The sequence below is a fragment of the Cervus canadensis genome, chromosome 5 (genome assembly GCF_019320065.1).
Source record: "Cervus canadensis isolate Bull #8, Minnesota chromosome 5, ASM1932006v1, whole genome shotgun sequence".
In the NCBI taxonomy this organism is placed as follows: Eukaryota; Metazoa; Chordata; class Mammalia; order Artiodactyla; family Cervidae; genus Cervus; species Cervus canadensis.
The window spans coordinates 21,833,613-21,856,603 of NC_057390.1; the positions used below are offsets into that span (position 1 = coordinate 21,833,613).

Here is a 22,991-nt window from a genome sequence, read left to right on the forward strand (position 1 = left end):
GCAGTGTTAGTCTGGGGATTGAGTGGTCAGAGGTCACTGTTCTGTAGGTTGCAGAAGAGAGCAGGTCAATGGGGCAAGGAGCCAAGCCAGACTGTTTCTATGAAGCACACGTGCCAGACAGGAACGCAGCCACATCCCGCAGGCATCTGAGATGTACTAACCACGTCCTTCAAGTTCCTGCTTCCAGAGGCATCACCAAACTACAGGAAGCACTTGGTGCTCCTTTTAGAGCCTACTGGTGCCAACGACACGGCCTTGAGCAGGCCATTTCCCCAGCTTTCCCATATGTCGCACGGAGATAGTAGTACCTGCTCTGTCCATATCACAGGTTTGTTTGGGGATCAAGTAACATAATATAAAAAACAATGCTTCTTTATTTCTTGGGCAGTCTGAAGGGGAAAGGTCGTATACACTGGCAGGCTTTGCAAGGGTGCTTCATCGTCACCATGACTGGCTGGATTACCTAGCTGAGGGTTTTCATGAAACCCCTGGTTCATCTGACTGACAGATGCACCTGCTGTTGGTTTCTACCAAGAGTTCCCATGACTGACTCTGTGCAAACTCAGCCGTATGCCTGCTTTCTATACTTGGACAAGGTGTTTCTTTCAGATTCAGTTTTCTCAACTGTTAAGAGAAGTCAAACTTGAAGGGGATTTGTTCTTCTAACCCAAGTACTGGAGTGTCTAACGTGTGTTTAACTGTCAGAATTTTCATAGTTTGGCTTCCTTAGAAAGCCATGTGCCTTATGAAGACTACCATATGATAAGCATAATATGATTGGAAGAGTAACTTTTAAAGAGGTATATTGACTATTATGCATTTTTAATTAATTAGTGAAATTTTAGCTGCCTGTTTTGGGAATCAAACATGCCTCTCTCTGCAAACTAAGCCAGAATACTTAATTTTATTAAGAATATCCAAATTAATGTACTCTAATTTCCCTGCTTTGGGGTCTTCCTATTTTTTTATCTGTTTTGAATTCAGACTGGTCGATTTAAGAAACACTGTGGAGGTTCTGGATGGAAACGAGATTAAGATGCAAGTAGGAATGTATGAGTTGTGAGGAAGGAATTAAAAGTGCTGGAAACAGTCATCACATGGCTGTGGATGTAAAGTTAGAGGGTCAGGCTCTGAGCCCTGGATGAGTGATTGGAGCAGATTGATTAATCTCTTTGAACCTTCATTTCTTCTCCTATAAGTGAGAAAAAACCTTATCCTGTAAGGTTGAAGATCAAATGATATAATGAATAAGAGATGCTTTCCAGATTCTAATAAGTTATAATGTATAAGGGGTTATAATATTATGGGCCTGGAGGGTCAACGGGGAATTACATCATAGGCACCAACAAGGGCCTTCCAATGAGGTAAAGATAAGCAGCAACAGGGGAAGATTTGCAAGTTCCAAAAGCATCCCCAGCATTTAAGGTCCACTACTAATGACATTTCTGAAATAGAGGCACCAAGTTGTGGACCAAATGACTTTTTCAATTTCCATATATCCTGATTTAAATTTAGGTTTTCACACTCAGCTGCAAAGACTGCGTAAACCTGCAGGCAAAGTCCAAGAGCTAGATTAATTCTTCTCTACTGCTCCTGTGTCTTAAAGCCTTGACTTCAAAGCTTCAAACTGACTTCAAAGGAAAGCTCTTCAGGGCTTACAGCTGCTTTTCACTGTGTAGACCTACATTTTAGAACTTTCCCTAGAGGTATCTATAGAGAGTGGATCCCAGATATTCTTGGTTCAAGAGAAGAAGCGTCATATAAAATGAGAGGAACAAATCAATGTAGAGATCCTCAGAGGGTTCTGCAAATTCTCTCATTTTAACTGCATCATTGCAAGTTTTGGGAAGAGGTGGTAACACCAGAAAAACTGCTATTGGAGACTAAAGTCTGAACCATAAGAAATAGTTTAATGAAGTATATGAAATAGTAGCAAACCTTTGAAAGACATGATTCTGCCCTCTTGGATGCATAATGCATCCAAGACAGAAAATGTTAGATATTATTAGTCAGGTATTCTAGAACTTGATATGAACAATTTCTGAGAAAAGAAAATTAGATACCATTAATTAGTTACTAAAAAGAAAGATGCTTCAAGTGATACAGAAGGAAGCCCCTAAAAGCAAAATCCTGACATAGTCAATGATAAAACAGGAAGATATCCAAACATATCGATACATTTTAACAAGAGATTCTATCTACTGCTAAAGACTTTGTTAAGGTCTCAGCATCAGGTTGCATAGGGCCAAGCAGTAGATACTATACTATTCCTACCTTCCTCAAAGCACACAGGGACCGGTTACTTATTGGGTGGTTGAATCAGAATATTTCCAAAAAGACTTCAGTAAATGATAAGATGAAAAAGAAAAGATTAAAGTTTTAAAAGTAAATGTACATTCCTGTCTTCAGATTCAAAACTAGCATCACTGGCAGTGCAGAACTGGGAAGGCTTGACCTAGGAGAAAGTCAGGTGAATCAGGTTTAAGAAATTCTCTATGAGCACTTGCCCTGTTGAACATTTTTATCCTTTTCAAATTCTATGTCTCCAAGAGCCTATGAATTATTTTGTCATTTAACACTATGTCTGGAGAGAAAGCAGTGGAGAGCAATAGCCCATGTGAAACTGAATGCATCGAGAAAGTTCCACTTTAACAGAATCATGTTGAAACTTCCTGATCATGAGTTTACACTGATGGTGGTTTAAGTTAACCCCAACCCCCACCATAACATTTTCAAATAGAATTTTTGAAATGTTTCTTTTCTAAATATTTTTGTTCAGCTATCTTGTCTCAGAAAAAAATAATTAGACTATTGATATCTACATAATTGTATTGGAAAATGTCACAACCATTAGGACAGACTTTAGAGACATCTGCAACCTGCAGCTTCAGACAAACTAGGATATTTACTTCCCTCTCTAAATCTACATGGATGATTTTGAAAGTGTGCAAAAATGTTTAAGGTCAAAAGAGAGGATGCTGTAAGGAAATATCTCCTTTCTATACATAAGGAAATAGCTTTAAAGTTGTGCTTAAAAATGCAATCAACAGTGGCTGGGTACCATTCTGAATTTAAGAGTTTTAAATTTTTTAACTAGCATTTTGAGTTTTTACAGAACATTTGTCATTCACTTCAAGTGGCAGATATATTATTCATTACCATGTTAAGAATGCTCAACCTTCTCAGATGGGTGTGGTGGGCAGAGAGAAAGCATGCTTTGTCTTCTCCCAATAGGACATTATCTATGATTAGAATCCTGAGCTTGGGCCAGGGAGTTGGCTTGGATGTCAACTCCTATGCTACCTTGAAACTAGCAATCACTGTATTTATTCTGGTACTCTCTGGAGCATCTAGCAGAGTTCCCTCACATCAGCACTGTGTGAACCTCTGTAAATTGATCAGTGTCAAAACACGACCAATTATAGGTTCTCCATACAAATTTGCTCATAAATAAACACAACACACACATTGTTAATGTGTAAAACATTAAATGTGTAAAATCAGCAAGAGCAAACCGTGTACCACAGCTAAAAGTTAATTCAGGGTAAGTAAGACGTGATTCTTACTTGATATTTAAGGGTAACTGGGAGAAAATGAAGAACATTTTAAAAAATTGTCTTACCACACAGGTATTTCCCTTCATTAAAAGGAAATAAAAATGGGAAATAATTTTTTAAAATGTAAATAACACATGGCGAGAACAGATAGTAAAAAATAAAATTTTGTTCATTAGACTTAAAAATTTCATACCTGTTATTGTGAAGCCACCTAAAAAAGAAAAAAAAATAAATGTTACCATTGATTTCATTTTCACTCTAAATAACAAATACCAGTGACATCAGACCACCTGACAACCCATCCAAGGTACAAAAACTTGCCCAAATTGTATTTATAATTAAGAAAGGTATGGAAACATCAATTCATGACTTAATCATTAATCATTCTTTTAAGGTTATGATGTTTAGTGCACAAATTTAATTCTTGTGCATGCCTAAAAAAATCACTGATTTTTTAAAAAAGGTAATACTAAACTCAAAGTGGAATGTAAACTATCTGACTTCCACAAAATTATGAGGCCAATCACTCTAAACAACAATCTTGTTAATAAATCAATAGAAATAAAAGATAAGTCAGAAAGCTACTGTGGCACCTGATAGAAAAGAAAAATAACCTAGAAAAATGGAAAGGAAATGAAGAAATGAAATGCTTACCAAGCTCATTCAATAACAGGGCTGTGAAGGAAACAGACAAAGACAAACACAGAATAAGAGACCAGATGAATAATGAAAGTAAGAGGAATATCAGCAGAAAGAAATCCAGGCAGATCTGATTATAGTGGTAGGGAGCTGCTACTAAATGCCAAGTAAATGTGGCATTGGGAGTATTTCCAAAAAAAATCCCTAATTTCTGCAAATGGGCGTGACTGACTGTATATATAAACAATTCACTTTATATATCACTTCTTGACATTTAAGAAAACATGTCCGCTACATGTTTACACACAGTGTATATATCTAGTTTGCCAAATATAGAAGAAATATTTTATGAAGTTAATCTTAAATCTTTGAGTGAGCCTTCCTCATGAAATTATTGCCTGGGAGTTAGTGAATTCAACAGACAGAAGTCTGAAATCATCCAGGATCTCAGGGATTGTACCTTTCATGTACCTTTCAATGAAAATGGAGAAAACATCTTAGGACCTTTCATTTTGGCCATCCCTCCTGATAATGAGGTTTTGACCCAAGGTGAAGTTTTCTCACTGGAGGTTCCATATGCATGATATTTTGATCATCAAGGAATGCTTAGGTTCTTTTAAATCCTCAAAACTTAAGTCCCAGGAATTAGTGCTTATTTGTGTGTCCTTATCTATGACTTCTGCACATTCTAATTGGACAGCCACATCGCTTCTTGTGGACACATAATTTCACGGAAACTGACAAGTCAGCTGGGGAAGGCTTGTGGTGGGGGGAGGGGACATACAGGCTACGTGCTTTAAACTCAGACTGTAACTGTAGCACTTTATCTTGGTGAAATCTACTTGACTAAATGTATCAAATAAATTACTGCCACAGTTACAGATGAGAATGTTACAATTACTTCTTCAGGACCAGTTTTCTAATGGTAGTGGCATTAGAGGAAACTTTCAAAAACAAGTCAGTTATTTTACTTATGATGACACAGATCCACTTGGTGGGTGTCAAAAGCAGATAGTACTATCAAGGAATTTTAATTTGCTTTTATATGAAGGCATATTTTACTAAAATGACAATTGAAAGAGCTGTGTATCCAAGATGCTCTTCCTTGAGATAAAAGGCAATTCTTTGGAGGAATACAATTAGAAGTAAGTGCTTTCTCCTGTATGTTAATGAGGCATTTTTGATCCCATCTTTGTAAGAAATCAACACAATTTTCTAAAGTGTCTTTTTCTTCCACCTGCTGTCTATGGAGCGTATTAAATAAGCTGCGTTAAAATGGGTCCCCAGTGCTCCTCCTCCATCATTCCAAAGCCTCCTGTTACCTTTTTGAACTAGATTAAGTCAGGACAACTTTGTTTTTCTGATGGACTCAGAGGCCAGAATGTTCTAATAAAAGCAAGATTAGTTAAATTCCCCCAAATGTTGGGTCTATATAGGAATTAGTCTTTTCTATTTGGCTTTTCCTTTACATGTAAAAGTACATATTTCTTGCAAAGTGTTCATTTAACCATTTAAACTGTTCTCATCAATTGTTTGAATGCAATCAATATGTCCTATGTTCATTTTATAGATATAATTTACCATTCCTTTTAAAATGTCCACTAGTAGAGGGTAATTATGGGAAGCCTTTAGAATAATTCAAAATTTAAAAAAAAACTATTTTTAAAGCTGATATAAAATTCAGCTTTAAAATTTTGTTTTTAAACAAAATTTAAAAAATTTTAAATTTTGTGCTGTTTTTTATTTTTAGAAAAAATTTCTTTGTTAGAAATGTGTCAGTTCAGTAAGAATTGAAAAAGTTTGAAGCATAAGGCAGAATCAGCCTTAATTAAGGGTTAAGTTCTTAATGAACTATCATCATGTCCTTTCTATTAAAGAAAATTCATATGCCTATAGGTTTTATACCTTTTAAATTTCATATCTGATGATATGAATAATACTGTGCAAAAACGAATGCTACTCTTTAAAGATCTTTGTTCTTACTGTTTTTTTTTTTTAAACTGGTTTCTCTAAGACTAATTATTGAATTCTTCTGAAATTTCCTATTATTTACCACGAGACACAACTACCATGACTAATATGTATGGAGTAGTGTCCGCTGCTACCGTATTAGGGGATGCTTAATAGCTGGAACCACATTTTTGAATGATTCCTGAGTAGTGAAAAACTAAACCCAGAAATTATTCTTTTATGTCATCCTTTCTGAATTACAGAACTCTCTGCCATTATTTCTGAAATCTGGTATCAATTAAGGTGACTTGGCACTTCCTGAAGAAAAGGGGCATTTCTTGGTGCACTGTGAAGTAGGGAAGGGAAATGAGATCGCTAAAGCTTCAAAGGAGAGGAAGTATAGTACTTGGAAGCCGAGAAGAGGAGAGAGTTAAGTGTGAGAGTAGGAGACACGGAGAGAAGAGTACAATTTCTCGCTGGTATGTCTTTGTATACTCTCACACCTTTCATTCCTCTTCTTATCCATTTTGGTTCCTCAAGCACAAGGGAGAAACTGCACTCTTTCTCATATTCCTCACGGTCAAATATTCTAATGGTAATGATCTTCCTGTGGGAACACAAGACAAAGGCAAAACAAATGGTTGGAGTCACACGCTCATGCTAGGCGTTCACCAAGCAGCATGTTACTGTGATGTTATGGAAGGAGAGCTGGCCACACATGGGCCTCCAGGAGTATGTAAAAGGGCATCCAGGGACTCTCAGCTGGCCCCCACTGATCTTCTCTGCCAATCCATCACTGATACAAATCCTTCTGCTTCAATTTAGCAGCCAGGAGGTACCCCGAATTAAGAAAAGAAATCAGACAGTTGGCTTTATGGGGGTGTAGCCAGCATCAGCATCAACATTCCCAGCAATGGAAGCTTGACTGCACCGCCGATGCTCAGACTGCCATATGCATAGTGGCCCACACCGGCTGGTGGGGCTCCAGGCCAGGCCTCCTGTGGCCCCAAGGAGGTCTATGCCCTGTTACATAGGTGGAGGGATGTGTGCATTGTCAGTCACGTTCTGAAGAGTGCAGGCATCCAGGGGCGGCACAGGCCAGCAGAAGCTGTTGGGCTCAGCCCTGGAGCAGCTCCCCCACCTTTCTTCTCACTCATCTCCACCAGGCGGGGCTCTCCAATCTCAAGGAAGAAGGTCTTGTTTTTCTCATACTCCTCATCATCAATTACCTTGACTGATATTGTTTTGCTGAAACAGAGAAGAATAGAAATTGACGAACAAGGGGAAGAGGAAAGAGAAGAGAAGGAACATAGAGAAGAGGAAAGCAAGGTTAACGAGCGGCACTTCCAGACAAACGCCAACTGAGAAACTTCTGGACTGTGAGACTGTCCTTCCAGAACGGGTGTGGGATGGGTCTGAGAGCCCAGAGAGATCACCCAATGCACAGCGCCCCTGCCCAGGGCCACAGAATTATTTTAGTCAAAATACAGCTCTCGTACTAGGTTTATCGTCATGTGGGAAGCAGAAAAACACAGATCACAGTAAGAAAAGAAAAATATATTTATAAGTAAATACCTTAACCATAGGACTGTCTGAGCTATGCTCTGGAATTCACTCCTGTGATACAAATCAGTAAACCACATCAAAATATGAACAGAGGCTACCTCACTTCATAACAGGCATGAGGATCATTTTTGTGGGGCTTTCATTTTGCTTTACTGTATTTCCAAACATAACATTTTTAATCATAAAATTTTATTAAAATAATATATATATATAAAAGGATCACAAAATAAAATATCTTACCCCACCCAATGTCCTACAGTCAAACTCATTTTCAAGTGAGTCAGATTTTCCACCTAGATCACAAAGGGAAGTTGTGTTTTGTCTCTCTAAAGATGAAAGCCTCTTAAAGTGGGGGTGGGGAGTGAAGTTCTATTTTCTTCCCTCCCACAGTTGAGTTTCAACTTAGACAAAATACACTCTTTACCCTCCTTGCAAACTCCATGGATACATTGAGACATTTCATTAAGAATTCTTCCTGTAATTGATCCTTTGGCACTTTTCACCTTGTTGTCTTATGGTTGTGATTGACAGGCAGGTATGACAAATGCAAATATTATGCAAATCTAAACCTCCCCTAAGCCTTGATGACTCTGAAAAGAAATCTAGTGTTACCTTTTAATTAATAAGGGTTTAATCACTTCATGTATTACAACTTACTCAGAGCCCACAAACACGTGTTCTTGAAAATAGCTTTTGTTCAGTAACATTGGCCAAGAATATTTCTGAATAAAGGTTTAAAAATGATGAGTTTTCAAAGACATACAGTTTTAATGTCATGCACATTATTTAGTTTTGGTAGAATTTTCCAGGTTTTCTATAAAGATCTCTTTTTTTTTTTTTTGATTATTGACCAAAGCTCTCAAGTTTCATTTAGACCTACACATGCCAAAGATCACCAGCTTTCTTTTCTCATATGAAGGAGAATAAAGGTAGAATTTGCTTTTATTTCTCTGAATTCCCCAGCCTCTAATGCTAAGTGAGAACAAATGACTGCTTCTGGTTCTAAAGAGCCTCATAACCTCCTCCTTGCTCCTCACCTAAAAAACATCCCCCATAACACTCACATCCCAATGGCTCACTGCTAAGGAACTGAAACACCTGATAGTGTCTTCCTATCTGAGCTTTGTCTGCAAAGACTGAAATAGTAAGGCTGGGTGAGCAGCTGTCAATGACTAAAGCAATATCATTTTTAAATAGCAGTTAGATATTTGTAAAACTACCAACAGTCTGACAAAAATCCAGCCACGTATATATATATATATATACGTGGCTGGATATATATAGTGAATAATTTCTAACTTCCAGAACTATGTTCTGGAGTTCACCAATTTACTTTATATCTATAACCAGCCTGCTCTGACTACACCAGGGTATCTGATCATTCCTCAATATCCAAAAAAATACAAAATATTAGAGAAAGCACAAGAAGATATAGGAATTGATGATACATGTGCTTTTAATTTTAAAATAAATCTGGTAAGTGAGATCAAATTTATTCTTCAAAAAACATGCCAAACATCTACCTTATTTGTCATCCAAATTATGCATTTTAGGTATTAATTTCCATCTTACTGCCTTGTAATCATAAACTATACTTGTACATCACTGCTAAAGCCATCAGCATCATATGATTGTGTGTGGGAAAATGCTGGTGGGCATTAGAAGGGTCCTACTACTGTCTTCTGGACCTAATGGCCCCTAATCAAGACACTTCATGGTAGAGTGCATGTTGCAATGCTCTTGCTTATATTACATAAAAACATTTGACTTGTCTTTTTCCATTTGTACTCCCAACCCATCCCAGATCTCATGCATTATTATAGAAATAAAGCATAGCGGAGATGCTTGGAGTGGTATTTCTATTAGGGTAAGCATTTGTTTAGGAGGGGCTCCCAGTTTCATTCCCAAAGGGCAACATGACCACTTATTCACAAATAAACAGAAAAACCCAAGTAACAGTGTTTCTGATCCTTGGTGAATTTAATCTACTATCCCTGGGTCGGGAAGATCCCCTGGAGAAGGAAATGGCAACCCACTCCAGTATTCTTGCCTGGAAAATCCCATGGACTGAGGATCCTGGTAGGCTACAGTCCATGGAGTCGCAAAGGGTCGGACACGACTGAGCGACTTCACTTTTATTTTTCATTTTTCACTTTCATTGCTGTGATAGGTTTATTTTCTACATTCTGAGTAGCTGATCAATGTGGAAAACATAAGGTCTCACCCCATTCATTTGTATAATAAACACTTAAAATTTGTCAATAGAGTATTACTAGTCACTGGGATTATAATCCTTAGAAAATGTTTCGGTACTTGATAACTGTGACACTGGAAGATCATCTATGAAGGAAAAGAAAACAGTACTTCTGTGGGTGCCTGGCAAAGGCACCTAAAATAGATGGGACTTGCATAATGGTATATCATTTCAAAATCATTAGTCATACAATCAATAGTGCCCCTGACAGGAGGAGCCATTAAATCACATATTGATTTTACTCCTCTTGCTCAGTACAGCTATTAATAGGAAACTTGATTATTAAAGGAAAATTCAGTCAATTTAAAGAGGCAAGATAAAGAAATCAATATGAATTAGTCCTCTGAATCAAGAGAGGCAAAGACCAGAAGAGATTGGTAATGTTCATCTTTTGCTTTAGAACAAAACCATTTCTCCCCCTAGCAAAGGTGCATGTGTGCTAAGTCACTTCAGTCATTTCTGACTCTGTGACCTTATGGACTGCAACTCCCCAGGCTCCTCTGTTCATGGGATTCCCCAGGCAAGAATACTGGAGTGGGTTGCTGTGCCCTCCTCCAGGGAATCTTCCCGACCCAGGGATCGAACCTAAATCTCTTGTGTCTCCTGTATTGGCAGGCAGGTTCTTTATCACTAGCGCCACATGGGAAGCCCCCTAACAAAGATGAAAGTGAAGTCACTCAGTTGTGTCCAACTCTTTGCGACCCCATGGACTGTAGCCTACCAGGATCCTCAGTCCATGGGATTTTCCAGGCAAGAATACTGGAATGGGTTGCCATTTCCTTAGAGAGGTGCAATTAACCTATGTAAATTTTAAAGGATCATATCCTTGGCATGTCTTTGATTCACTTTCCAGAACCTAATGCATGAAAGATTATGGCCACTTCTTTCATCATGGGCGAAGAAAATAAGATGCGATTGGTTTGGTGAAAACCCGAATTCCACTTTTAGCTTGATAATCAGCAGAAGCACACCTCTCTCTGCTCCTCACAGTTCTGCAGTGGAAATTAAATCTCAAGGACTGAATGATCTTAGAGGTCCTTCAATTTGCCCCCATTGCTACACCAACCCATATTCATAAGCCTTCTGCACTGCAACAAGACTCTCTCTCTCTCTGAGAACATAGATTCATGTTGGCTATACTTTGGTTCTATTTGTTAATGGGAAGCAGTCAGACAGCTGTTATTCTTTCTTTTTTTGAAGTATAGTTAATCTACAGTGTTATGTTAGTTTCAAGTGTACACAAAAGTGATTCACTTATATATATATATATCATTATACTAGTGTTATTATTTCTTTAAATCAGCAAGTTAACCAAAACAAAACTGGAATAGTTGGGGAGATCCAGCCTTTCATCCAACAACAATGCCTGCACTAATTTTACACTGATAAGGAACAAACAGAAAAATTGTGTCATGCAATTTTCAGCTACCATAATCATGAAGAAGAAGGTAAGGAGAATTTCTCACTTGATTTTTTTACATCACTCTAAAGTTGAAGAGTATATTATAAAAATTATGGTTCTTGGAAATTAGCAACACAGTTATAAATCTTATGATATCATTAAAACATTAAATAATTTCTCAGGATGGCCAAAATATTTATGGAGATACCTTTTGGTTCCATTTCTAGAAAAAAAAAAAAAGCATTTGGTTAAGAAAGATCAAATTATTTAGTGGAAAAATACAGGTCGTTTCTTTGATTTTTGCCTTTCCTTTGATGATACTAAAGTCACATCTATATTTTATTTCTCAGTCTTTCTCTTATCTGATGGGTTTCAAAGGACCCAAATTCCTTCAAGCATCCTAGTAAGGAGTTCTTATATCAGGTGGTGACTCAGGCAAACTATGAGAACGAAGAGAAAGAGATGGTGCTATTAGCAAGAGTCATAAAATAAAACCTCTTCAAAATACTAATATCTCATTATTAAGCCAAATTTGAATCAGCCTCTTTTCAAATTTCAGCTTCAATTTGTCCTTCTGTGCTTTCTTCTCCCTAAGACTACTCTTGAAGTTGGGAGAAGCAAGAAAAGATGAGATGGAGGATGAAAAAGAAGAGAATCTTTCTAAATCCTCATAAAATAAAAACATTTTACTGAGGGTTTCACATACATAGGTACTGCAATATCTCTTTAAAAGATTTTCTTAAAGATTTAACCTCTCTTTAAATCAGAGTTCAACGAACTGATGGGCATTTTGCATTCGTTAGTTCACCCATCTTTCGAGCAGGCCTGGAAGTAACTTCCACCATTTAACAATTCAGAGAGGAAACAGTGACTGAGAAGTAAAGAAACTTCCAAGGTCACAAAGTGAGGCTCCTGTGACTGGATTTGCAGACAAGTATCTTTCGGGTACATGACCTACAAGGTCCTTGTTCATTGAGCTGTGCAGTATTTTTATGACCACTTTAAAAGATCTAAATCATTACCTTGAATTAATACAGAGGTTTATTGTTTAATCTCTATGTTAACAAAGACTGCCTAGATGAGCAGCAAGATATTTTTAATTCTATTTTTAAAAAGAAAGCAGTACATATTATATTGGATGATGGTGTATTAAAAAGTTAAATCCTTGAGGTGATAAAGACCCTATCAGAATTAACTGAAAAATGTCACAAACACATAGCAGCTCCCCAGCTCTGAGGAATGTGAGCAGCCAGCCAGCAGCCCTGGCTTCACCAAGGGGCTTGTTAGAAATGCAGAGCCCTGGCGCCGGCCCCAGGCCCACCAAATCAGATCTTCACTTTATCAAGACCCCCAGAGGACATCAAGGCAAGTAAAAGTTTGAGAAACATTGATCTAGACAGGAAAAAGCGTTCTTAAGTCTCATAATAAATGAAGAGGTGAGTGAGAGTTGGGCTTGTGTTTTGAAACTGTCTGCGTATTCAAACTGAAAACTCTAAATGCTTAGGCGGGGCCCATTCCAGATCAGTGAGATGACGAGACTCTCCAGTTGAGGGGTCTCAGCATGAATACAGTTTTAAAAAGTTTCCAGGGGATTCTAATAATGTAACTGGTGCTGGGAGCTGACTAATGAAGAATCAGCAAGTGTGTCCTGATACTTAAAAGAATATATATAAGGAAAAGGTAGCATTGTGGGGTTTCCCACGTGGCACTAATGGTAAAGAACCTGTCAATACAGGAGATATAAGAGAAGGGGTTCAACCCCTGGGCTGGGAAAATCCCCTGGAGGAGAGGAGGGCATAGCAACCTACTCTAGTATTTTTGCCTGGCAGGCTACAGTCCACAGGGTCACACAGTCATGCATGACTGATGCGACTTGGCGTGCACACACAGGGAGCATTGCGAGGAGGGGAGGGTCAAAAGTAAATTTTAGATCTAATTAGAAACCTAGGTTGAAGCATGGGAAAAACATGTAACTGTGTCCTTCACCAGTGTTCTTTTCTGGATTATATAGAGAATGTAAAGTTGTGTGTCCTCTCAGGAAATACTGGTCTCCACAAGCCACCATAATTGTTATAGAAGAGAAAACACCTTAAGCCTCTGGGCAGCAGAGTTTCTACTCATCCACAGTGACTTCCTTCCTAGAGAGAGAACTCTCTAGGTGCTGGGTTTTAATACAACAGAGGTTTGTTTGGAGAATAGAAAGACTAAGGGTTTCAACTGACACAGAAGATAGGAACACCTTCTGTGCCTCGTCAGCACCTTCTCTCAGCCTTGAGCTATGTCAGTGAAAGGCCATATCCATGGAACTGAAAACTTCCCACTTGGAAGCCACCATACTCAGACTCAAGAAAGAAGTCCCAGGACCAACCTCATCTGAAGGGAAGAAATCTGGTCATTTTTCTGACCACAGAGTGGTGTCATCATGTAAGGCAAATTTGCAACTGAATCTCCAGTCCATCTGATATTAAAAGCTTCAGGGTAAATGCCTATTACTCAAAATGACCAAAAAAAAAAAAAAAAATCAACTTAAAATGGGCAAAGGATCTGAACAAACAGTTCTCCAAAGAAGGTAAACCCCTGGCCAGTAAGCACAAGAGAAGATACTTAACACCATTTGTCATCAGGAAGATACAAATCAAACCACAATGAGATACAACTTCACTCTCATGAAGATAGCTATAATCAAAAAGACAGATTAAGTGCTATGGAGAACAAGAATTGGAACTCTCTAACACTGCTGGTGGGAATGTAAAATGGCATAGAAGCTTTGGAAAAGTCTGGATGTTCCTCAAAAGATTAAAAATACAGTTATTATATGACCCAGCAATTCTATTTTGAGGTGGAACTCAAGAGACTGAAAAACATATGTCCACACAGAGACTTGTACATGAATCTTCACTGAATTATTAACAATAGCTAAAAGCTGGAAACGACTTAAATGTGTGTCAGCTGATGACTGGATAAACAAAATGTTATACATCCACACAATGGAATATTATTCAGCAATTAAAAGGATCAGAATTCTGATTCATGCTACTAACAGGTAGCATAATACACCACCCTAAAACATACTGCTGTGGTATACTGATTATTTTGAGCTTGTTATTGGTTTTTAGTCCTTAAGTCGCTTCAGACTCTTTGAGAACCCATGGACTGTAGCCCACTAGGTTCCTCTGTCCATGGGATTGCCCAGGCAAGGATAGTACAGCGGGTTGCTATTTCTTTCTCCAGGGGATCTTCTCAACCAGGGATCAAACCCATGCCTCCTGCATCGGCAGGTGGATTTTTTACCGCTGAAGTAGCAGGGAAGCCCATTTGAGCTGAGGGCACTTAAAAATAGCCAATACCTAGGGAGACGCTTCTCTGAAACCCTATCTGCCTAAAGACAGATACTTCATCAACCAGGGAAATTGACTCTTCACCAGAAAGGAGAGTAGTAGTGGACATCACTTATCTCCCGTCTTTTTTTCTAAGGACCCATTCATGTTTTCCTAATAATTATGTACTCTCCCCTAGAAGCTTAAATCCCCCTTCCCATTTCCCTAGCAAGATAGTATTTAGCCACTTCAGAGAATGACTCATTTCTCCCTGGGTATCTCCCATGTACATATGTTAATAAAATTGTTTATTTTTCTCTTGCTAATCTGTCTTTTATTACATGGTCTCAGCCAAGAACTCTAAATGGTAGAGGGAAAATTATTTTTCCTCCCATACACTTTGACATGGATAAAGCTTGTAAACATTATGCCAAGTGAAAGAAACCAGACACAAAGGTTCAGACATTGTATGATTCTATTTATGTGAAAGTAGAATAGGCAAATCCATAGAGACAGAAAGTAGATTGGAGGTTGCCTCAGGGCTGAGGGTTGGGGAATAAATGGCAGGTGAGTGCTAATGAGCATGGGAATTCATTTGGGGGTAATGACAAAATTCTAAAGTAGATTACAGTCATGGTGGCACAATTCTGAGAATATATTAAAGCCCTCTGAATTGCATGTTAAATCGGTAAATTCTCTGGTATATGAATTGTATCTCAATAAAGTTGCTGTTACAAAACATGACAACAACAAAAAACAAGCTTCAGGATAAAATCATGATCTAGAAAAGACTGCTTCTTAGGGTACGAAAAGGCTGTGAGAATGCTTGGGGTGAATTTTCAGTTGGAAGTTTCACATTTTATGAGTCTGCCAAACAGGGAGCTAGGGTGCTGCATGGCCATGGGACAGTGAAGACCATTTGCATCAAAGCTGTGTTATCACTGTGTCTGCCAGCTCGGTCACCCTTCAATCCATCCCTCTCCCTAGGCAGAATGCTCGCTGCCTCCTCCAGGGTCAAGGGCTATTGATGTCATGCTTTGACAGCATTTCTGGTGGATGTTACCTCGGGTCTGACTTCTTTGGCTGGTTTCTTTCCCTCTAAATATAAAGTCTTATGAAAAAATCAGAAACAGCATTTCCGTCATAGCATTCATTTAAAAGGAAAGGAAAAAACTCAATCAAGGATTATGCCTGCTGCCCTTGCAAAGCCAACAGCTCTCTTCACATCACCTAGGGCTTTATCCAGTGCTCTTGTTGGCATTGATTTCTCTCTACCAACAAGGAAAGATATGCTTGCTATGGGTTGCCTTTGTATCACTTGGCTTAAATTCCTTGCCCATTTTAAGCTTTTTTTTTTTTTTCCCCTTCAACAGTTGACTTTGTGAGTTGCTTAGTGATTTGGAAATAAGTAAAGAAAGGGGCAGTCAGAGAAGACCCACACATATCTTCTCAACATTTTCCATAAGTGACACAAATCAATTCTCCCTCCAACTAACATTTCAAATAGGATAAGAACAGACTGCTTTTCCTATTATTTCTAATAATATTTTTATATACTTTTCAGATTATTGGTGAGGAACTCTTTGCCCTGACTTCACTTGGGAGTTTGTTAAAGTTTCCATTCTAAGCTAGTCACAGAAGAGGGACTAGATCATGACTTAAATTTATTGTTTCCTTTGTTGAACTGTCAAGGGCACCAAACTGGGAGTCAGATTACCCTGGATTTTTATCTTGACTCTGCCACTTTCTAGCTGAGATCTGTGGACCAATTCTGGCACCTTTCTAGGCATTAGTATTATCATCTATCAAATGGGGATAAGGAAACTCACTTCACAGTGACTGTAATATTTAGCGTTATGATGATCACATATACGGTGTCATCACTCATCAATGGTGGATAATAAAACTTCACAGGTGGCTGCAATAATCAAATAATATAATGCATGCAAAAGCATTTTGCAAAGGACTATAACATGTTAGGAAGAGTTATGATTAGTTGAAATGGAGTGGTTTACTTTATAGTTCTTAACTTTCTCCTTCAACCAGTCACTCAAAGGGGCAGTTGGCAGATGGTAGAGGTGGGTATCAGAAAATTCTCAATGGAGGGTTTCCCTGGTGGCTCAGTGGTAAATAATCTGCATATATGCATATAAATGTGCATGCTAAGTTGTTCAGTCATGTCCAACTCTTTGTGACCCTATAGACTGTAGCCTGCCAGGCTCCTCTGTCCATGGGATTCTCCAGGCAAGAAAAGTGGAGTAGGTTATCATGTCCTCCTCCGGGAGATCTTCCCAAACCAGGGATCGAACCTGGGTCTTCTGCATTTCAGGCAGACTCTACCACTGAGCTACCTGGAAAGCCATATATGAATGTGTATGTGTTTAAATAACTGATTCATTTTGATATACACCTGAAATAAACACAACTTCATAAATCAACTATAGTTCAATAAAAAGAAAAGAAGTAACTGGTTAGCTCCCCATTCCTAACAGGTGTCCCCTCACCAGGGTAGCTAGATACACAAAGGGCGCTGAAGTTATACTTTTCCTGGAGCTCCTGCTATGAAGCAGAGCCTGGCAAACCCGGATGGGTGCTATTATTTAATTTAAATAGACTCCAAAGAAGAGAGGCGCTGGAGTAGCTAAACCAAAGTAATTCTCCAGGAGGCCTTGTCATCGCTGCACTGATCTCTTCGCATTATCAAGTGGTGATTGAAATCATTGCTTCAAGCAGAGCAAGGGGCAGGGATAGCTAAAATCCTGCTGTTCTCAGGGGATTCCAGGGCAGTTTCACAGAGCACTGGAGCAGGGCCTTTTCCAGCAGAACCTTGCTCTATTCTATTTTCCTCTGTTTGCTTTTGAATCTGAATGGCAACCAACTCATTTGTTCAGATGCAAAATAGGAACAAGTGTGATATTTTTTTGATCTCTCTTTTTAGCAATCTATTGTTAGCTTCAGGCCTACCTTCCAGTCCCTAGAAGACATGCTGGTTGACCATTTAAAAGAGAGACCGCAGGGATCCTAGAATTGTTGTTTCAATAAATAATAAGCTGGGACTTCTAGAATCCAACTTCCTCCCCCACAAGCTTCTATCCTATGATGACAGGCTAATGTGGAAATCTGGATGTATTAAAAATGTCCATAATTTTGTGATATATAAAATTTATACTTTCCCATTGTTTTATTCCCCTGCAGCTAATACACTTCAGTCTTAAGAAGGATAAAGTAGTAAGGATCCTGAGTTTGTTACCTCCATGTACACTGGAGACATTGAGACAATTTGTCAATTTAGTGAAAAACAAAGTGGATAAAGCATTGGGTACCCAATCAAAAAATGGGCCAAAGAACTAAACAGACATTTCTCCAAAGAAGACATACAGATGGCTAACAAACACATGAAAAGATGCTCAACATCACTCAGTATTAGAGCAATGCAAATCAAAACCACAATGAGGTACCATTACACACCAGTCAGGATGGCTGCTATCCAAAAGTCTACAAGCAATAAATGCTGGAGAGGGTGTGGAGAAAAGGGAACCCTCTTACACTGTTGGTGGGAATGCAAACTAGTACAGCCGCTACGGAGAACAGTGTGGAGATTTTTTAAAAAACTGGAAATAGAACTGCCATATGACCCAGCAATCCCACTTCTGGGCATACACACCGAGGAAACCAGATCTGAAAGAGACACGTGCACCCCAATGTTCATCGCAGCACTGTTTATAATAGCCAGGACATGGAAGCAACCTAGATGCCCATCAGCAGACGAATGGATGAGGAAGCTGTGGTACATATATACCACGGAATATTACTCAGCCATTAAAAAGAATTCATTTGAATCAGTTCTAATGAGATGGATGAAACTGGAGCCCATTATACAGAGCGAAGTAAGCCAGAAAGATAAAGACCATTACAGAATACTAACACATATATATGGAATTTAGAAAGATGGTAATGATAACCCTATATGCAAAACAGAAAAAGAGACACAGATGTACAGAACAGACTTTTGGACTCTGTGAGAGAAGGCGAGGGTGGATGTTTTGAGAGAACAGCATCAAAACATGTATATTATCTAGGGCGAAACAGATCACCAGCCTGGGTTGGATGCATGAGACAAGTGCTTGGGCCTGGTGCACTGGGAAGACTCAGAGGGATCAGGTAGAGAGGGAGGTGGGAGGGGGGGATCAGGATGGGGAATACATGTAAATCCATGGCTGATTCATGTCAATGTATGACAAAATCCACTACAATATTGTAAAGTAATTAGCCTCCAACTAATAAAAATAAATGGAAAAAGAAAAAAGAAAAAAAAAAAAAAAGCATTGGGTACCATGTTGAAATACACCAAAATGGATCTTAGTCTAGTGTTTTGTTTTTGTTTGTTTGTTTGTTTAACACTATTGACATTGTGCAAGTCCCATCAGAGAGGGACTTTTAACAAAATGATGGAAGATTCTTACCAACTTTAAACTGATTCCTTGTTAGGACCGGTTTGTAATCTGAGATCTTGACTGCATTCCTTAACAGGAATGAAAAATGTCAACTTCTCTTGAAAAAGTTGTTTTAACAAATTCCTCAAAGTTGAGGATAATGTTAAGAGTACTTTGGGGGCATCGAGTATCTTTTCTACAAACTGAACACATAAACATTTTAGTTCAGTTTTAGAAACTTCTGTTAAGTCCTCAATTTGCCACTGCCCTTTATAAGAATTTGAAGTTAGATGAAATTGGCATTTGAATCTCAAAGACACAGTTGGTTTCCCAACCTTCTCCAAAGCTCTCTTCACCTTGAATCTTTTCAGCATTCCTGGGTTTGTCATTAGACTCTTTCCAGAGATTATTTATACTTTGGTCCTTCTTCGTCAAGATTCTTAGCTCAAATTAAAGAGTTTCCCTGGAAAGCAGTGGAAAGATCTCACTCTTAGAACATTACAGGAAAGCAGCTAGAATATGCTGAAAGCATTCTAATAGAAAGAAAGTATAAAAGTGAAAGTTGCTCATTCATGTCTGACTCTTTGTGACCCCATGGACAATACAGTCCATGGAATTCTCCAAGCCAGAATACTGGAGTGGGTAGCCTTTCCCTTCTCCAGGAGATCTTCCCAACCCAGGGATTGAACCCAGGTTTCCCACATTGCAGGCGGATTCTTTACCATCTGGGCCACAGGGGAAGCCCAAGAGTACTGGAGTGGGTAGCCTATCCCTTCTCCAGTGGATCTTCCCAACCCAGGAATCAAACCAGGGTCTCCTGAATTGCAGGTGGATTCTTTACCAACTGAGCTAACAGGGAATCCCTTTTCGAAAGACGCCAGCTTTAAAAAACAGAATGCCAAGAAATAAAACTGAGTTTTCCAAAGGTCTCTAATTCATATCGTCTCTCTCTTTTCCTTCCTCCCCTCTTTTTCTCCAAAGTCATAGAAGATGGAATGGCAGATCAATCTCTGCATGCATTTGTATAAAATATTCTGAAAGACAAGATACCAGGAATTCCCTTGAATATAACTAAAATAAATCAATAATTAATGAACTGATGCTAATTTTTATATATCACACTTCTATTCCGTCACTAATGTTTTATTGCTATTTTACATTAGATTAAGCAATCGATCCTTATGTCTTCACACTATTGTGGGGATTCAGAATGAGCCTCCCCACTGCTGCAAGAGGATTATTTTGAGCTACAGGCAATCAAGACCCTGTGGACTCAAGAGAAACTACTGTCCTTCCATTAACTACCTAGAAGAATTTAATTTGGGGTTTTTCCCAGAAAAAGTTATTCACAGACCCTATCTGTATGGCAGGGTCAGTATCTAACTATCAACATCTGTTCTTCTGCTTTCAGTCCTGTGAATGACCCTCCTGACCTTGGAAGCCCTAGGTTCCTATCCCATTCCTTAGCTCAGGATGACATACAGACCTTGTTTTACCTTTCTGTCTCTGACCCTCTCATGTATATCGGATCTCTAGTCCTCTCATGCATGTTGGGTCCCCATATATATGAGGGCTTCCCTGGTAGCTCAGACAGTAAAGCGTCTGCCTGCAATGCAGGAGACCTGGGTTTGATACCCAGGTTGGGAAGATCCTCTGGAGAAGGAAATGGCAACCCAGTCCAGTACTCTTACCTGGAAAATTCCATGGATGGAGGAGCCTGGTAGGCTACAGTCCATGGGAACGCAAAGAGTCAGACATGACTGAGCAACTTCACTTCACCTCACTTCATATACATGAAATTCAGTTCAGCTCAGTCGTTCAGTCGTGTCCGACTCTTTGTGACCTCATTGACTGCAGCATACCAGGCGTCCCTGTCTTTTTTCCTGTCAATCTGCCTCACATCAACTTAATTCTTAGACCAGTTGGAAGAACCTAGAAGGCAGAAGAAAGTCTTCTTTCTCCCTATCTATCCTATAAATATGTTTGGATTTTAGTTTTGTGTCTCACAATGGAGGCCTACAGTTTATAAAAAACTTACCCAGTGGGTACAAGGCTGGAAAGAGGCTGTGTCCAGGTTTCTTTATCCTGAAGGTGTCATGAAGAAGGCTCTCCAGGAAGTCTATCAACTATTCCAATGTTAATTTATATCCACAAATAACAGAACTATTAAGGCTAATCATGTCCCTGTAAGCATGACCATGGCTCTGAATGGTTCCACCACACTGGTGGGATAAAAAAAGCCTCCTAAAATATTGTCTTAAGAAAGAGACTCAGGTTGCAAAATTCTTACTGTCATTTACTACTGAACCTATGGTTACTACTCTAAGGGTGCTCTGTAAGGCGGGTATAAAAATGGTATTTATCTCATTTGATTGCTGTAAACAAATTGTGACAACATGTATAAGATGTTTAAAATGGAGACTGGTGTATATGAAGCGCTAAATGAATATTAGCTATGTCTACTATGACCAGGAGCAATACTGTGTTAAGAACTGGGACTCCTGGCACTGAATTGCCTATAACTCATGAAAATGAATTAATCTATGCCTTAGTTTCCTCATCAGTAATAATGGAATAATTAAAACTATATCATGAGGTTGTTCAGGGGACTAAATGGGAAAACAGAATAGGGCATGGCACAGAGAAAGCACTCAATCAGTGGTGGTTATCATAATTATTGTTAAGAGTCCAAAGAAGAAAGGGACTAGGAACTAAAGTATTTCAGTAAGGCTAATTTACTGATATTAAGAGGGAGGTTTGTAGAAATCAATAATACAGATTTTTAAATTAAATCTTCAGTGAATATATTTCTTTTTCCTGATAACATAGGTAAAACGTGAATCTGAACAGCCTTCTGACCTTGTTTATGTCAGACACCTTAAACTGGCAGAATGAGCAAGTTGGTACTTCATAGGCTCTTTTTCACTAAATACAATTTAAATAATATAAGCTACTCTCAGATCATTTGTGTGTTATTTGTCTTAAAGTGTTTTTCCCGCTTGTTAACGTCATGCTTATTCATTTTTGAGAATTTGACAAATGTAGAAATGAAGGAAAAGAAAAATCACCCAAAAGCCTGCCACTAGATATAACCATCTGACTTTTAAAAATGTTTGCTTTTAGCTTTTAAAATACACAACTGCATAATTTGGATCACATTTTGTGTATATGTGTGGGTGTGTATAAATAAAATTTGGTGTCATCATTTTTTGCTTCATGTTATATTTTGGACATTTCCCATGACATAAAAAATATAAAAACTCTCCTTTAAAATGGTACAAGATGTTTCACAAAATGTCTTCACAATAATGTAATTAACTATATCTTTACAGTTATATCTGATAATGGATTATAATAATAATGGATGGTGGAGCATTCATTTTTCTCTCTCTACTGTATCTAAATAGACTGATCTGCATTTTAGAGGAGGGGACAACTAAAACAAGCCAAAAATATTATGAACTTTTTGCATTTTTCTATGGATGAGCTACATAGGATTAGGTCTCTTAGAGCTGAATGTTTATTTTCCCTACATGCCTCTTTATACGTTTGAGCCCTATCCTGGACTCCTAACATAGATGGTAATCTTCTTCTTCTAGTTGTTTGGTCTTTATTGAAGTTCTTGTCTGAATTCTGTCCTATGGAAAATTTATACATCCCTTCTTAAAAGGAGAAATTCTCTCCTTTGTCATTTCTAATCATTTAGCTAGTTTTGATGAAAAGTTTTTAAGAATCATCTGCCAGTGTTTTTTCCCTAAAAGGCCATTCTGGCTACCTCGCTAAGCTTCCACCGCTTCTGTAACAAATAGTTCCTTGAGCTAAATTGTTCACAACCACCAATGATTAATCACCCATTCCCAAATTTGTCATCAA

General features: G+C 38.5%; 1 protein-coding gene across 6 annotated transcripts in view; it reads right to left on the reverse strand.

Annotated features, from left to right (window-relative positions):
• SLC8A1 (solute carrier family 8 member A1) overlaps positions 1-22,991 on the reverse strand; it is a 442,687-nt gene that overhangs the window by 81,965 nt on the left and 337,731 nt on the right. For 5 of the 6 annotated variants that reach the window (XM_043468408.1, XM_043468407.1, XM_043468405.1 and 2 more), the window contains exons 3-6: positions 7,288-7,394; positions 4,212-4,232; positions 3,751-3,768; positions 3,623-3,637 (exon numbers count right to left, since the gene is read on the reverse strand). In XM_043468408.1, coding sequence (XP_043324343.1) covers positions 3,623-3,637; positions 3,751-3,768; positions 4,212-4,232; positions 7,288-7,394 — 161 coding nt within the window. Of the gene's footprint in view, positions 1-3,622; positions 3,638-3,750; positions 3,769-4,211; positions 4,233-6,649; positions 6,754-7,287; positions 7,395-22,991 lie in introns of all 6 variants that reach the window. The other variant, XM_043468410.1, reaches the window with a different exon arrangement.